This window comes from Lactuca saligna, chromosome 2 (assembly GCF_052625555.1).
Source record: "Lactuca saligna cultivar CGN05327 chromosome 2, ASM5262555v1, whole genome shotgun sequence".
Taxonomy (NCBI): Eukaryota; Viridiplantae; Streptophyta; class Magnoliopsida; order Asterales; family Asteraceae; genus Lactuca; species Lactuca saligna.
In genome coordinates this window covers 167,186,805-167,203,514 of record NC_136418.1, presented here as the reverse complement: position 1 = coordinate 167,203,514, position 16,710 = coordinate 167,186,805, and the positions used below count along the sequence as shown (strand labels likewise).

The 16,710-nt window shown below is 33.1% G+C and overlaps 1 protein-coding gene across 1 annotated transcript; it reads left to right on the top strand.

Moving 5' to 3' along the window:
* Positions 1-2,062: 2,062 nt before the first annotated feature.
* Positions 2,063-5,415, top strand: HEXO3 (beta-hexosaminidase 3). Its single transcript, XM_078981535.1, has 12 exons — positions 2,063-2,289; positions 2,653-2,991; positions 3,080-3,154; positions 3,277-3,312; positions 3,404-3,515; positions 3,599-3,669; positions 3,761-3,891; positions 3,987-4,052; positions 4,128-4,288; positions 4,385-4,517; positions 4,619-4,929; positions 5,056-5,415. Exons 2-12 carry the CDS (start codon positions 2,674-2,676, stop codon positions 5,220-5,222), a joined length of 1,581 nt encoding a protein of 526 aa, XP_078837661.1. The 5' UTR covers positions 2,063-2,289; positions 2,653-2,673; the 3' UTR covers positions 5,223-5,415.
* The last annotated feature ends 11,295 nt before the right edge of the window (positions 5,416-16,710 follow it).

Sequence of the window (16,710 nt, the reverse complement as noted above, 5' to 3'; positions counted from 1 at the left end):
TTCATATTTAAAAAAACTAATAGACCACATATATTTGTATCTCCTCGGATGATCCCTACTATTTATTTTTTAATTAATTTAATTTTTTAACTCGGTTGGTCTCTACTATTTAATTTTGTTACGAACTTGGTCTTTGTCTTATTTAAAAAAACTATTATGCCCTTATTAATTTTTTTAATTAATTTTCTTGTTTATGTACTTATGTTTTATATGTTTAAGAAAAATTAGTAGACCTCACATATCTGTATCTCCTCACCATCCCATCTTTCATCATTCTCAACTTCTATTTATTTTTCATCTTTAGTGATATCGACGTCTTCATCATCACTTCTTTTTTTGGTCCTTCAACTACGTTGAATCAACACCATAACCCACTAAAGATGAAGAGATAGTAGGTTATGGTGTTGGTTCGCCAGAGTTGAAGTACCAAAAAAAAAAAGACGGTGAAGACGTCGATGTTACTAAAGATGGAAAAAAAATAGAAGATGGGGAGGATCAGAGATGAGATGGTGAATGGTAAGACTCAAATTAAATTTCTCAAATATGATTTCAAGTTTACGGTGATGAGATACATATATGTGGGATATATTAATTTTTTTATAAACAATAAATACATAAATAAGAAAATTAATTAAAAAAATTAATAAGGGAAAAATAGTGTTTTTAGAAAAAGACAGAGACCAAACGCATAACAAAAATAAACAGTAGGGATCATCCGAGTTAAAAAATAAATTAATTAAAAATAAACAGTAGGGATCATCCGAGGAGATACAAATATGTGTGCTCTATTAATTTTTTTAAATATGTAAAAAATAAATACATAGATAAGAAAATTAATTAAAAAAATAAATTATTAAGGACACAATAGTATTTTTAGGTAAGACGGGGACCAAACGCGCAACAAAAATAAACAGTAAGGACCATTTAAGTTAAAAAAAATAAGTTAGCGACCAAAACCACAAATTCCCCCAAACCACAGGGACCATTCATGTAATTTAATTTTTAATTTTCGTTTTGTTCATATTTGGGTAACTATTTTTTTTTGTACACATCTAGGTAACAAACTTGTTGAAAGCGTTCACATCTAGGATTTAACCTGCTATAGCAGGTCATAATGGTCATATGTAAACACTTCCAAAAAATTTGTTACCTAGATATGTACAAAAAACAGATAGTTACCCAGATGTGAACATACCGAAAAGTTAATTACCTTGATAAGTCATATTCCCATTACTTTAAGTCTTTAACATAGTATCAAAATTAAGAGTTGGTTTAAAAAACACACCTATTTTACCATATAAACATATTTGTTATTATTCAATTATTTTTATTGGTTGAAATTGTATTATTTTTTGAAAAAAATATATAGAAAATAATTAATCATAGGTTGATTTTTGATAAAAGATATATATAAGTTGTTTATTTAGCTTCATCCCAAAATTAATACAAAAGAAGATAACATTTCAAATTAAATTTATTCTTTTTTGATATATCCTAATATTATCAAAATATGATTACCTAGAGCTATACTAATAACTAATAACATGATTAAATAACAATAATATAATTACACAAGTTAAACGTTTTGTACAGCTTTTGCACCATCACTACGTGACCATTTTTTTAATCATACTCATGTAATCCAATAAAAAAAAAAATAGATATAAGTAATATAAATTAATAACTGATTTGAAATTAAGATATCTTTCCTTAAAAGATTATGTGTTTGAATCGTGGGTTATGGGCATAATATTTTCTAAAAAAAGGTTTCGTAGTTGAGTGTTATTAAATCGTGGGTCATGGGCATAATATTTTCTAAAAAAAGATTATGTGTCTAGAAAGATTGCATAGTTGACAATCGGGTTATATGGACTTGAAACTTTAAAATTAAGACATTGAATCACAAAATAACTAAAAATATACAAACATAATAAGGTGAAAGATCTTAAAGATCAGAAAGATCAGAAAAGAAAAGATATGGCGGTTTCTCTCTCTCATCTTTTTTCTTGTTTCGTTTCCAAACTGTAACAATAAACAAAGGAAATGAATAGAATACAGACAAGAAACACGAAAGAATCGCCACCAACTGCTCTTCAAAGGGTCCTCCGTGATAACTACATACACACGAATCCACACTCTAAACACCTTATAATAATATATAATTTAGTTATATACTATGCCTATAATTACTCACTATGGGCGGAGATACATACAGATCCATTTATATCCATCTTCCCCATTTCTCTCACCCACAACTCAGCGTTATCCGTAGCCACTTTTTCGTGACAGGTACGTTTAACTGCTCATCTTTTCGATTGTGTTCATCATATCATTCCACATTTCTATTGTACTTTTGATTTCTAAGTTTGAGATCACCGTTTAGGTTTGGACATTGAAACCTTATGGAATTTGGGGGAGATTGTAGAGGGAAAACTGTTATATTAGTGAGGGAATTTAGTTATTCGTTTCGTAAATTAATTCTCGAGGGGAAGAGGGAAGTGATGAATAATGACTATATACAGATTGTGTTACTTTAATTTGTTTACAGACTTGGATGTATAACATAAGCTCGATCATAAGTCATAACTAAGCAAACACAATAATACATCAAATACTTGATCAACATAATTTGAATGCCTTTTTTGTTGCCAGATATCGGTGAGAGAGGGAAAGATGATATGGCAAAGTCTCTTTCTCGGGGTTACGTTTCAGTTCATTTTGGTATTTGGTGCTTATGATCTTAAGAATCTCAACATATGGCCAATGCCTGAATCAGTTGAATATGGAAACACATCTCTTTTCTTAAGCAAGGACTTTCATCTAAAGACTAATGGAAGCAAATATCCTGATGCGTCTGGGATCTTGAAGGATGGATTCACTAGGTTACTTGATGTTATCACATCAAACAATGTTATTGAATTCAACTCTAAAGTTGATGATTCTCTCCTTTTACAGGGAATGAACGTGGTTATCCATTCAGAAAGTGATGAGGTATATTTTGCTTTTTCTTTTTGTTCTTTTTTTCTTGACACTTAACATTGAATCTTGATGCCACTTTCGGTTGCTGATATATGCACAGCTTCAATACGATATAGACGAGTCCTACACATTGTTGATTCATGCAAATGGAAAGCAAAATTATGCAGAGATTGAGGTTGGCGTTATTATTAATGATTAGTTTGACTTTGACCAAGTTGAAACCTGTATTATTAGTTGAGTTCCTTCAAATTCAATGCTTGTATATTAATATTTATAATTGGACAAATTTTAATGCAGGCAGCTACAGTTTATGGAGCTCTACATGCCCTGCAGGTTTGAAATTATTATTTGTTGAGATCCTTGAATGAAGGTCTTAATGGTCTTTTTGCTTTACTAATTGCTTTGATGATAATAATAATGACAGACATTCAGCCAATTGTGTCATTTTAACTTTAAATCAAGAAAGCTTGTAGTTACTCAGATACCATGGACCATTACTGATCGACCCCGTTTCTCATATCGAGGCCTTTTAATTGGTGAGTTTTTTTTTTTTTTTTTTTTTTTTTCCTTTTCATTTTTGGGATCATTATACTGAGTTTTTATTGGCAATGGGGTGCAGATACATCCAGGCATTATCAGCCATTACCAATGATTAAAAAAGTAATTGATTCTATGGCTTATGCAAAGCTGGTAAGTTTACTTGTTACTATTTAGCACAAAAATGTTTTGACTATTTGAATTTTTTTTTTAATAAAGTTGTTTTTGTTTAATTTTTATGCAGAATGTTTTGCATTGGCACATTGTGGATACACAGGCTTTTCCTTTGGAGATACCTTCATTTCCAAAGCTGTGGGATGGGGCTTATTCCTCATCAGAACGCTATACAATAGCTGCTGCAGCTGAGATTGTCAGGCAAGTAAATTATTTAATTTTCTTTTATATAATTAATTTTTTTTTTTTTTTTAAAAATATCCATTTCTTTTCTCTAATTTGCATTTCTTTTTCAGCTATGCTAAAAAAAGAGGGATTAATGTGCTTGCTGAGCTTGATGTTCCTGGACATGCTGTATCCTGGTATTTATTTTTTTTATGTTGATTAATATGATTATTTAAACACCTTTAAAAACACGTAACATTTCGTTTTTTTAGGGGAGTTGGTTATCCTGAATTATGGCCATCAAAGAATTGCACAGAGCCACTTGATGTGAGCAATGAATTCACATTCAAATTGATAAATGGAGTTCTTTCAGATTTCAGCAAGATTTTCAACTACAAATTTGTTCATTTGGGAGGCGATGAAGTTGACACCAGTAAGTTACTTGAGATTTCAACATCCAGTTGTATTTATTATTATTATTTTTATTTTTTTATATATAGACATAGTTTATAACAAACAATGTGGTCAGGTTGTTGGAGCTCCACTCCTCGTATAAAAAAATGGTTAGAAAAACAAGGATTTAATGAATCCCAAGCATACGAGTATTTTGTCTTGAGAGCACAAAAGATAGCTGTTTCTCATGGTTATGAAGTTATAAACTGGTGTGTCATCTGTCATCTATCATGCCTTTCTTACACTTTTTATTTATTAATTATTAAATCAATAAACAAAATTACATTTTTTTTTTTTTTTTTTTTTAAAGGGAGGAAACATTCAACAGCTTTGGTAGTAAACTGGACAGAAAAACCGTTGTGCATAACTGGCTTGGAAGTGGTGTTGCTGAGAGAGTGGTTAAAGCTGGATTAAGATGCATTGTAAGCAACCAAGACAGCTGGTATTTAGACCATTTGGATGCCACGTGGCAGCAGTTTTATACAAATGAGCCTCTTACAAATATTACAGAGCCTAAGCTACAAAAACTAGTCCTTGGAGGTGAAGTTTGCATGTGGGGTGAACACATTGATGGGTCTGACATTGAACAGACCATTTGGCCACGTGCTGCTGCAGCTGCAGGTATTTTACTTTACCCACTTCAAAATTTTATGCAAATCTTATTCTTGTGTTTTTTTTGTGTGCTAATTAATATATATACATGATCTTTTATTAATTATTATTTGTTGTTTGTGTATGTGATTAAAGAGAGGTTGTGGACAAGTTTTGATAAGCTTGCAAAAAAACCGGAAGATGTGATGACAAGGTTGATGCATTTTAGGTGTTTGCTAAATCAAAGAGGAGTAGCAGCAGCTCCATTGGATGGGCCGGGTCGGGTTGCACCAATAGAGCCCGGGTCGTGCTATGTTCAGTAGTTGGGATTAATCAAGGTGGATTTATCAATTATCGTGACAAAAGAAAAATTATGTGTCGATTCTTTGGATAATTGAAATGAAAATTGTAAGTTATGCTGCTGATAAAATCTGCCAGAGGGTGTGTATTTAATATATTATCATTATGATTTATGGGAATGAAATTTCATTATATATAATGTGTTTATTTGGATTATGGTGCAAATGTGTTGATTCAACTTGCTGGTTATTGCTCATAGCAAGAGAGATGCATGGGTGAATAACTTTATTTGATGAATCATATATAGTTGCTTTCAAATCTATGGATACAAAAGTTAAAATTGTGTTGAAATCCCTTTGTCATTTATGGATTTTTTGACATTATAAGTTTTAGTGCAAAATTGATGATTAAACACATACACAATTACACCATGATGTTGGGTGTAAAGACTTGAGCAAATGTGCTCTTAGAGAGTAAGATGTTGATGATGATGATGGATTGTTGAGAATGCGTTGTTGATGTTGTGCTACTGATGATACGTTGATGAGAATGCAGTCCAAGGTGCAAGGCAGGTGTCAAAAGCAACTACAATGACATCTTGTGATTCACTAATTTCATTTTGGGCATAATTATAGATAGGTTTGACTCATCTTGTGATTCACTAATTTCATTTTGGGCATAATTATAGATGGGTTTGACTCATCGAAATTAGGGAATTCCTATGTTTGTCTATAACTAAGCGCCCCGTCTCATTCAACATTTATGTGTGTGTGCGCACATATGTAGAAAATTCAAGAGAACAATCATTGTAAGGTTGAAAATATATCCAATGAAGCAGTTTGTTAGCAAGAGAGATTTCTTTTGTTTGAGAGCTCAAGTGAGGTGCAACTTTTTGTGAGTGATTGCAATTGTTCTTGAAAGTTTAATAAAATCCTCACTCTCTCATTTGCACGTAGCCGTATGTCACTTTGACCAAACCACGTTAAATATTGTGTTCAGAATTTACAGTTTTTCAAAAGTTTTACTCGTGTGTTTTACAGAATTTATTTACCAGTTGAACGAACCACATTAAATATTGTGTTCACATTTTACAACTTTTTAGAAGTTTTATTTCGCATGTTTTATTGAATTCAATTCCTGTTTACCTAGAAGTTTTATTTCACATGTTTATTGAATTCAATTACTGTTTGTCTAAAGTTGCTTAACTTGTATTGATGAATTCCCAACGAACCGGTACCAAAGCTATGGTGGTTCTTCACAGCTCCCATTCGACGGAAACCACACACACACACACAATCTCATCGCAAACCACGAACCATAATCACTAACACGAGATGAAATACCAATAACATACCCATCCTTGCGACACACAGCCGAAACAAACACATCAAAACCACCCTTGGGGATGGCCGATGTTGATTGGAGTAGAAAAGAACTGCACATGAGGCAACGACGGACGACGAATATTGACAATGGTTGAAACAACATAGAAGAAGAAGCAATCGGTGTTTCATGGTCTTTTTAGAATAGTCCAGCAGCAGCAACAACATACGGTGGTTGCTCGTTGGTCTCAGCGGTTCTCTCTCAGCCGTTCACAACGTCCGACAATGAAGTTGGACACGAGATGGTCATCTGGTGGCTTGGAACTTCGACCGATCGGAAAGACAAGAGGGTGTTGGGTGGTAACGGCAGCTAGACGAGGGAGAAGAAGATGACAACTAGTTGTAGAGGTTAGGGTTAGGGTTACGGGAGGAATGGACGACTATATACCCGACCCTTCAAACTTCGAACCATTATGACATAAATGATCCCTCTTTCTCTCTTTCCTTTCAACTTAAGTCCTTAATTTACCATTTAAACCCCTCCTTTTGAAAACCCTTACAAATTAAGTCTGAAATCTTACCAATCAGCCTATTCTTCCATAAATCCTTACATAAGAAGTCCAAATTCTGAAATCCTTTTCAAAATAAACCATGAAATTACATTGTAACCCCCGGAGATTCAGTTCTTATCATTTGGCTTCCTGAAACCAACACCCACTAATTATTAATATATTTTGGATAATAACAATATAAAATAATAACAAAAATTACTTCTTGGGTTCCGGGTTTATTATTTAATTATTCTATTTTAAATGGGATGTTACATAATAATTGATTAAAATTAATTTGAGATTAATTGCGATTAATTAATTGTACAAGGGTTACTTTGTAATTGTTCAATAGTTGGGAAATAGAGATATTTTAGAAACCTCCATGCTTGGACAGTTTGATACCCTATTAGGGTAATCTAGAATGCTCCAAATGGATAATTAGGAAACTAGATAATTACCTATTTATGGGTTATCATTGTCTAGGTTTTCTTAGGCATATCCAGCAGCTATATAAAGACTCCTTAGGCTAGAATTTTTGTTTATCTCCTTCTAAGAAGCATATGAACGAAAATTCTTAGTCTTTTCTCTTTCTCCCATTCATTCTAGGATTTCCAGTGTTTTGGGTGTGAGCCATTAAATGCACGAGATTTCTGGTGCTTGCTTTCCAAGGTTTTCTATAAGGAGCTTGAAGTTATTAGTTTACTAAAACAAATCAAAGTTATGTAACCCTAATTCTTGTGGTTTGATTATACTAGGGATTCATTAGGTTCTCAAGTTATTTTTTTGTTCATGGCATGTTACATTCAAAGTGTTAAAGAAATAGATCATCTAGGTTGCATGTGCCCTTAATCATTAAGTGAAATTCCGTAAGAACGTAGTTATTATAAGATATAAAACCCATCATGGTGATCCCTTCTTCTTCAAGCCACCAAAACACCATCAAAAGCTCAAGAATCTCAAGTAGAGGCTAGGGTTAGGTTTTGATATGTTTAAGGAAAAAGGAGGTTGTTAAGGAACTTTAAAATGAAGGTTATAGGGTTTAAATACGAAGGGAACCCTAAAAGATCATGGGCTTGGACTGTAACGTATCTCACGTAGTGAGCACATAAGTCTCACGTAGTGAGCTCAGTTCAAACCAGAATTGCCATTTTGTCACTTCTCACATTGTGAGCACATATTTCTCACGTCATGACACTTGGTTTTACCCAAAAACCATGTCTTTGACTCTTTGAAGCCCAAAACTAATCCGTTTTGGAAACTGGGTGTTACATATTAGGTCAGTGAACACTTGGTGTGGTGATATTATCTTTGGCATAGAGTGAAGCTTACAACATTGCCAATTTGAAGACTACTCGTGGGTTAATCAAAGTGATTTCTAATATATATGAAAGTCCTTGAACAATGATTAAGGCTTGGGAACTGGTGAATCTTAAGATAAATGAGGGTGGCTCAGTGACTAAACATGTTAATGAATTTAATTCAATCATGTTAAGGTTGATTTCATTATCAGATTCGGTATCTAGCACCCCCTTGGTTTGACACATCTATGTCTATTCTCATAAATCCTTCGTCAATGAGGGGGAGTGTTAGTGTATCTTATATCGGTGCGACACGATCTTATAAGTGGCTATATATATGTTGGATTCTCATCCTCTTTATAAGGGATCTTTTAAAGATGGAGACTCCACATATATCTAATATATAAAACCTTACACCAAATGAGATATTGTGACAACCGTCAAATTCTGGTCAATTCAAAGTCAAATAAAGTCAACGAGTCAAACCGGTCAGCTCAACTAACCTTGTGTATTAGGGTTAGTGTTATGTTCGTATTGTATAACTTGCTATGTTAATGGGAAAACATCACAGGAGAAAAGTTTGTGTTAAAAATTTCCTAAGCCTTCGTACTAATCAAGAACTAAACTGTGTTCGCATTTGGAATGAAAAATTTTGTGAATCGCATTTGATTAATTAGGTTAAAATGCGAAGGTGATTAATGCGAAGTTGGATTTAGCTTTGCTATAAGTTTCAATCGATTTTGAAATTGAGTATTGTTCGCATTTTGTCGCACCCCCAAACCAAGGATGGCGGAAACGTCCGGGGGTGGAGGACTTCATGTAGAGTATCACAACAATGAGTATAATAGTGCTCAAAGTAAATACAACCAACACAAATATAATTGAAAATGTTACATCGAAGCACATGTTTACATGATTCACATCAGTTACATTATAATACGAAATGAACTGTTTGACGATTTATCGTCCCATCCTCAAAACGTTGTTGATTTCCTGTTTTCACTGAATTCCTGAGAATACAAGTAGTTTTGAAAAGTGTCAACACAAAGGTTGGTGAGTTCATAAGAGATTTCGTTAGAAAAGTAAATCGTTTTCCTCGAAAAAGCGTTAGAGTATGTATCCAGAAAATCCGATATTTTCTTTAAAACCTGTGTAATATCGTCTTATGACTGAAGACCAAAATGTATAAGTAACCCTTCTTATTAGTAGAAAATGTTATGTATTTAAATGGACATGGACGCTTTTGAATTAAACGAAATTTCTGTACGTTCTCATGTTTGTTAATACATTATATATATGTAGTCCTAAATTAGAGGACCGAGTAATAACAAGTATTGACCATACTTAAAAGTATAAATGCGGTTTCAAATGATGTGTAGTCGTAACTACCAAAACCAAAAGTGTACAGTAATATCTGTACTCATAGAGATAAAAAGGTGATTTTAAATCGACATAAAACTCATTTAGGTTTTAAAAATAAAATCCCGCAAACTTATGGATTGTTATATCCCTATGTGAGTCGCTATAATCATACTATGACTATGTGAACCTGCCACGACGTTCTCAGTGTCGCGAAAAATAAAATGACATTTGTCACCCGTAGACCTGCAGGTCCAACTGTAGCTAGCAGCAAGGTGTGGGGTGTCAATCCCAATATAGATCTATATACAAGTATCACGTTCTCCCTCAAGGAGATTTTGATTATAACTACCAGGAATTATATCCCGCACTCGGACGTACGGGGAGAGAGAGAGAGAGAGAGAAAGAAAAATAGAGAAACTCACAATATAGGATAACAAGTTTACGTGAAATGTGTGTGAATATAAATATTTCTTGTATGAATGTACCCTTCTTGTACGAGTGCGTAGAGTGATGTATCATAAACTATACCTATTATAGTTTATCTAAAATGTATGTAATATGTATGAATTCTTTTATGGAAATGTATTAGTGTTGTGAATTTATCAAACTATACTTTTTATAGTTTAATAATGCGTGTTCCAAAATGAATGAATAATATTTAATATGAATGTCTTAGTTTCAGTTCATAATGATAAACTAACAAGGAAACACATACAAATACTAAAACTTATGATTATACACTTTGCTTAACATAATACAAAGTGTTATGATATTTACATGCTGTTGGCAAAATTTAGCAATTCTGCCCTGTTTTGGAAAAATCATAGAAAAATCATACGAAGTCGAAAACTAGATCCGTAAATTCTGAGAGTTCACAAAATGTGTCTAGTTTGCTCATAAATTTTATCTCAATTTATAATGACCTCTAACTTGGGTGAAAAAGTCCAAAATCACAGACTGGTCCGGATTGTTGTTTGAAATGATAGGCAGTTTTGTAAAAATCGCCATAAATTGTAGAAAAATCGTATGGAGATGTGCAAGTAGCCATTTTAAAGCTAAAAACTTTAACTATTTGCACCTTGTACAGTTTTGAAAACAAAAATGTGTAAGATGCCCAAAACAGTCCGTGAATGGAGTTGAACTTTTCTGATGAAGGCTGTTAGAAAACTTTTGATAGGTTCTTAGTGTTTTAACTTGTATTCCCCCCCTGAAAACTTGAGAAATCATGAAAATGTAGGGGTATGAACTCACCTTGAGTGATTTCAGGAGATGATTGTTGAAGAATGGAAGTGTTTAATTCAAGAACACTTGGAGATGCCTTGAAGGTTTTCGAGAATCTAACATCATAGTTAGGGAGTTTGTGTAAGCAACCAAAGATTTGAGTAGTATGAAGTGAAATAATAATAGGGAGGATGAATTTTTACTTACTAAGTGTGGAAGAACACTTGAATCCAGCCTTGGATCTCGAAAATTTGTGTAGAAGAGTTTGAGAGAAAAAGTGATGTTTGTTACTTAGTGGAATGAGAGAAATGAGAGAAAATGAGGAGTGTGGTTGATTGTTCCAGCTCAAAAACGTGGGAGTGAGTGAAATTTGAGTGTAAGGGAACATTGAAGTGACATAGGTAAGGTGGGGAGGTATGGCTGGTCATAGAGTGGGTGTGGGGTGGTTGCTTGTGACTTGAAATTTTTTATTTTTTATTTTATTTTATTTTATTTTTTTTTTAACTTGCAAGGCACAATGGAATATATTACTCCTATAAAGGAAATTGACTCAATCAAGGACGATTTCACAATTAAAGTTCGGATCATACGTCTTTGGACTCAAAAGTCAAGAACAATGTCTTATAATTGTCTATATCCCATTTTTAGTTTAATTTTCTAAATATATGTGTGGTTGTCTATGTGTGTGTATCTCTTTAAAAATTCTGCAATTTCATCATTTTATGACCCCCATTTGCGAAGTTGAGTATTTATTTCCAAAAATGCGAAACTCCAGGGACAATATTTGAAATCTTCTGTTTTCTTCCCCAATTCGCATTCTACTGTGAAATACTTCGCATCTTCATTCTTACACCCTTCGCATCCCTTCGCATTAATCACCTTCGCATTTTAACCTAATTAATCAAATGTGGTTCACAAAATTTTTCATTCCAGATGCGAACACAGTTTAGTTCTTGAACTCTAAACTTGCGAAATCAAAAATTCATATGTTGAACCCATTGCGAATATTAACCCAATTGACTTCAAATTGATTCATAGATGCGAACACTCGATTGTTTTACTTTCGCAAAATGAGCATCAACAACTCCACAATCGAGTTTTTAAATTCTTGCAAACAACAATTTCATAGTCCTTGACTTCGCGTTTTTCTTCACGAATCATCCCTCAATCATCAATCCAATTGCGAATCAAAAACTCATATGTTCTTGCTTTATCGATTCATCGACTACACTCATACAAATGCGAACAATACTCAATTTCAAAATCGATTGAAACTTATAGCAAAGCTAAATCCAACTTCGCATTAATCACCTTCGCATTTTAACCTAATTAATCAAATGCGATTCACAAAATTTTTCATTCCAAATGCGAACACAGTTTAGTTCTTGATTAGTATGAAGGCTTAGGAAATTTTTAACACAAACTTTTCTCCTGTGATGTTTTCCCATTAACATAGCAAGTTATACAATACGAACATAACACTAACCCTAATACACAAGGTTAGTTGAGCTGACCGGTTTGACTCGTTGACTTTATTTGACTTTGAATTGACCAGAATTTGACGGTTGTCACACATTTGTATGAGTGTAGTCGATGAATCGATAAAGCAAGAACATATGAGTTTTTGATTCACAATTGGATTGATGATTGAGGGATGATTCGTGAAGAAAAACGCGAAGTCAAGGACTATGAAATTGTTGTTTGCAAGAATTTAAAAACTCGATTGTGGAGTTGTTGATGCTCATTTTGCGAAAGTAAAACAATCGAGTGTTCGCATCTATGAATCAATTTGAAGTCAATTGGGTTAATATTCGCATATGGGTTCAACGTATGAATTTTTGATTTCGCAAGTTTAGAGTTCAAGAACTAAACTGTGTTCGCATCTGGAATGAAAAATTTTGTGAACCACATTTGATTAATTAGGTTAAAATGCGAAGGTGATTAATGCGAAGGGATGCGAAGGGTGTAAGAATGAAGATGCGAAGTATTTCACAGTAGAATGCGAATTGGGGAAGAAAACAGAAGATTTCAAATATTGTCCCTGGAGTTTCGCATTTTTGGAAATAAATACTCAACTTCGCAAATGGGGGTCATAAAATGATGAAATTGCAGAATTTTTAAAGAGATACACACACATAGACAACCACACATATATTTAGAAAATTAAACTAAAAGATGATAAATTACAGATTATAGCATTGTTCTTTGAGAATAAATTACTAAAAATGGGATATAGACAATTATAAGACATTGTTCTTGACTTTTGAGTCCAAAGACGTATGATCCGAACTTTAATTGTGAAATCGTCCTTGATTGAGTCAATTTCCTTTATAGGAGTAATATATTCCATTGTGTCTTGCAAGTTAAAAAAAAAAAAAAAAAAAAAAAAAAAAAAAAAAAAATCAAAGTCACAAGCAACCACCCCACACCCACTCTATGACCAGCCATACCTCCCCACCTTACCTATGTCACTTCAATGTTCCCTTACACTCAAATTTCACTCACTCCCACGTTTTTGAGCTGGAACAATCAACCACACTCCTCATTTTCTCTCATTCCACTAAGTAACAAACATCACTTTTTCTCTCAAACTCTTCTACACAAATTTTCGAGATCCAAGGCTGGATTCAAGTGTTCTTCCACACTTAGTAAGTAAAAATTCATCCTCCCTATTATTATTTCACTTCATTCTACTCAAATCTTTGGTTGCTTACACAAACTCCCTAACTATGATGTCAGATTCTCGAAAACCTTCAAGGCATCTCCAAGTGTTCTTGAATTAAACACTTCCATTCTTCAACAATCATCTACTGAAATCACTCAAGGTGAGTTCATACCCCTACATTTTCATGATTTCTCAAGTTTTCAGGGGGGGAATACAAGTTAAAACACTAAGAACCTATCAAAAGTTTTCTAACAGCCTTCATCAGAAAAGTTCAACTCTATTCACGGACTGTTTTGGGCATCTTACACATTTTTGTTTTCAAAACTGTACAAGGTGCAAATAGTTCAAGTTTTTAGCTTTAAAATGGCTAATTGCACATCTCCATACGATTTTTCTACAATTTATGGCGATTTTTACAAAACTGCCTATCATTTCAAACAACAATCCGGACCAGTCTGTGATTTTGGACTTTTTCACCCAAGTTAGAGGTCATTATAAATTGAGATAAAATTTATGAGCAAACTAGACACATTTTGTGAACTCTCAGAATTTACGGATCTAGTTTTCGACTTCGTATGATTTTTCTATGATTTTTCCAAAACAGGGCAGAATTGCTAAATTTTGCCAACAGCATGTAAATATCATAACACTTTGTATTATGTTAAGCAAAGTGTATAATCATAAGTTTTAGTATTTGTATGTGTTTCCTTGTTAGTTTATCATTATGAACTGAAACTAAGACATTCATATTAAATATTATTCATTCATTTTGGAACACGCATTATTAAACTATAAAAAGTATAGTTTGATAAATTCACAACACTAATACATTTCCATAAAAGAATTCATACATATTACATACATTTTAGATAAACTATAATAGGTATAGTTTATGATACATCACTCTACGCACTCGTACAAGAAGGGTACATTCATACAAGAAATATTTATATTCACACACATTTCACGTAAACTTGTTATCCTATATTGTGAGTTTCTCTATTTTTCTTTCTCTCTCTCTCTCTCTCTCTCCCCGTACGTCCGAGTGCGGGATATAATTCCTGGTAGTTATAATCAAAATCTCCTTGAGGGAGAACGTGATACTTGTATATAGATCTATATTGGGATTGACACCCCACACCTTGCTGCTAGCTACAGTTGGACCTGCAGGTCTACGGGTGACAAATGTCATTTTATTTTTCGCGACACTGAGAACGTCGTGGCAGGTTCACATAGTCATAGTATGATTATAGCGACTCACATAGGGATATAACAATCCATAAGTTTGCGGGATTTTATTTTTAAAACCTAAATGAGTTTTATGTCGATTTAAAATCACCTTTTTATCTCTATGAGTACAGATATTACTGTACACTTTTGGTTTTGGTAGTTACGACTACACATCATTTGAAACCGCATTTATACTTTTAAGTATGGTCAATACTTGTTATTACTCGGTCCTCTAATTTAGGACTACATATATATAATGTATTAACAAACATGAGAACGTACAGAAATTTCGTTTAATTCAAAAGCGTCCATGTCCATTTAAATACATAACATTTTCTACTAATAAGAAGGGTTACTTATACATTTTGGTCTTCAGTCATAAGACGACATTACACAGGTTTTAAAGAAAATATCGGATTTTCTGGATACATACTCTAACGCTTTTTCGAGGAAAACGATTTACTTTTCTAACGAAATCTCTTATGAACTCACCAACCTTTGTGTTGACACTTTTCAAAACTACTTGTATTCTCAGGAATTCAGTGAAAACAGGAAATCAACAACGTTTTGAGGATGGGACGATAAATCGTCAAACAGTTCATTTCGTATTATAATGTAACTGATGTGAATCATGTAAACATGTGCTTCGATGTAACATTTTCAATTATATTTGTGTTGGTTGTATTTACTTTGAGCACTATTATACTCATTGTTGTGATACTCTACATGAAGTCCTCCACCCCCGGACGTTTCCGCCATCCTTGGTTTGGGGGTGCGACAGATATTGTAGTACTTAGGGTCTATGATCCATAAAAAAAGGGATGATGTAGTAGATGTTATCATTGTATAAAGGCGGGTTGGTTGGAGTGGATGTCAACATCAAATCTCTTGTGCTACAAAAGTTCATAATGAAGCTAAATAGAAAGTTATATAAGGTGCAATTTAGACAAAGTATGTTATATAGATGGGATTGGTGATAGATGAAGATGGAAACTACAAAAGTAAGGATGTTGCGATGGATATGCAATTGAACTTTTTTAGACATATATCTCAATTCGCTAACTTAGTGATTAATTGTAAGTTTGCACTTATAATCAACACAATTAGAGAAAGTTTTTATTTTTTGCACATGTTCAAAGAAGGCAACCAATGGCCTTAATCGAGTGGAGACGGTAGCATTAGATGGATCTAAAGGATAAGAAAATGGGAATATAACATGATATTAAGATGGAGAAGACAACATTTATTAAGGCTATGACCTCATAGAGGATGATGTTGAAGGTTGGAATAAGGTTAGTGTGGATAGTGTAGGTCCTTGTATATATTCTTATAGGAACGTTCCTTTTGTATTTTGATTTTACTTGTTTTGCCTCTCTCATAGCTCTTATGTGTGTCTTCTATTTCTAAAATCTATTACTTGTCATCGTTTTGTGTACACCATGGATTATATAATCTTTTTTTTTTTTTTTTTTTTTTTTTTTTTTTTTTTTTTGTATTAGAGGTATTAGATTTATTGATATTCTTTATGTTCAATGATTTCATGAGATTACTCTCACCATGTTTTGTCCCATTGAAGGTATATTGTTCTTATGACAGGAGTCAACTACGAAAGTAGCTACTCTACCCCATAGGTGGAGCTATGGTTGCCAAAATCTATAAATTCTTACCCGATATTATGGGATTATAAGATATGTTAATGTTTAATTTCCATATTTTTATTACCCTTATGGCATTTTAAACATTTGAAGAAATACTAGATATTATATATTATATTAATTCTAAAGTCCTTGGTGAAAAGTACATTGATTTCATTGGCTCCTTTATTATTATTATTATTATTATTACTATTATTATTATTATTA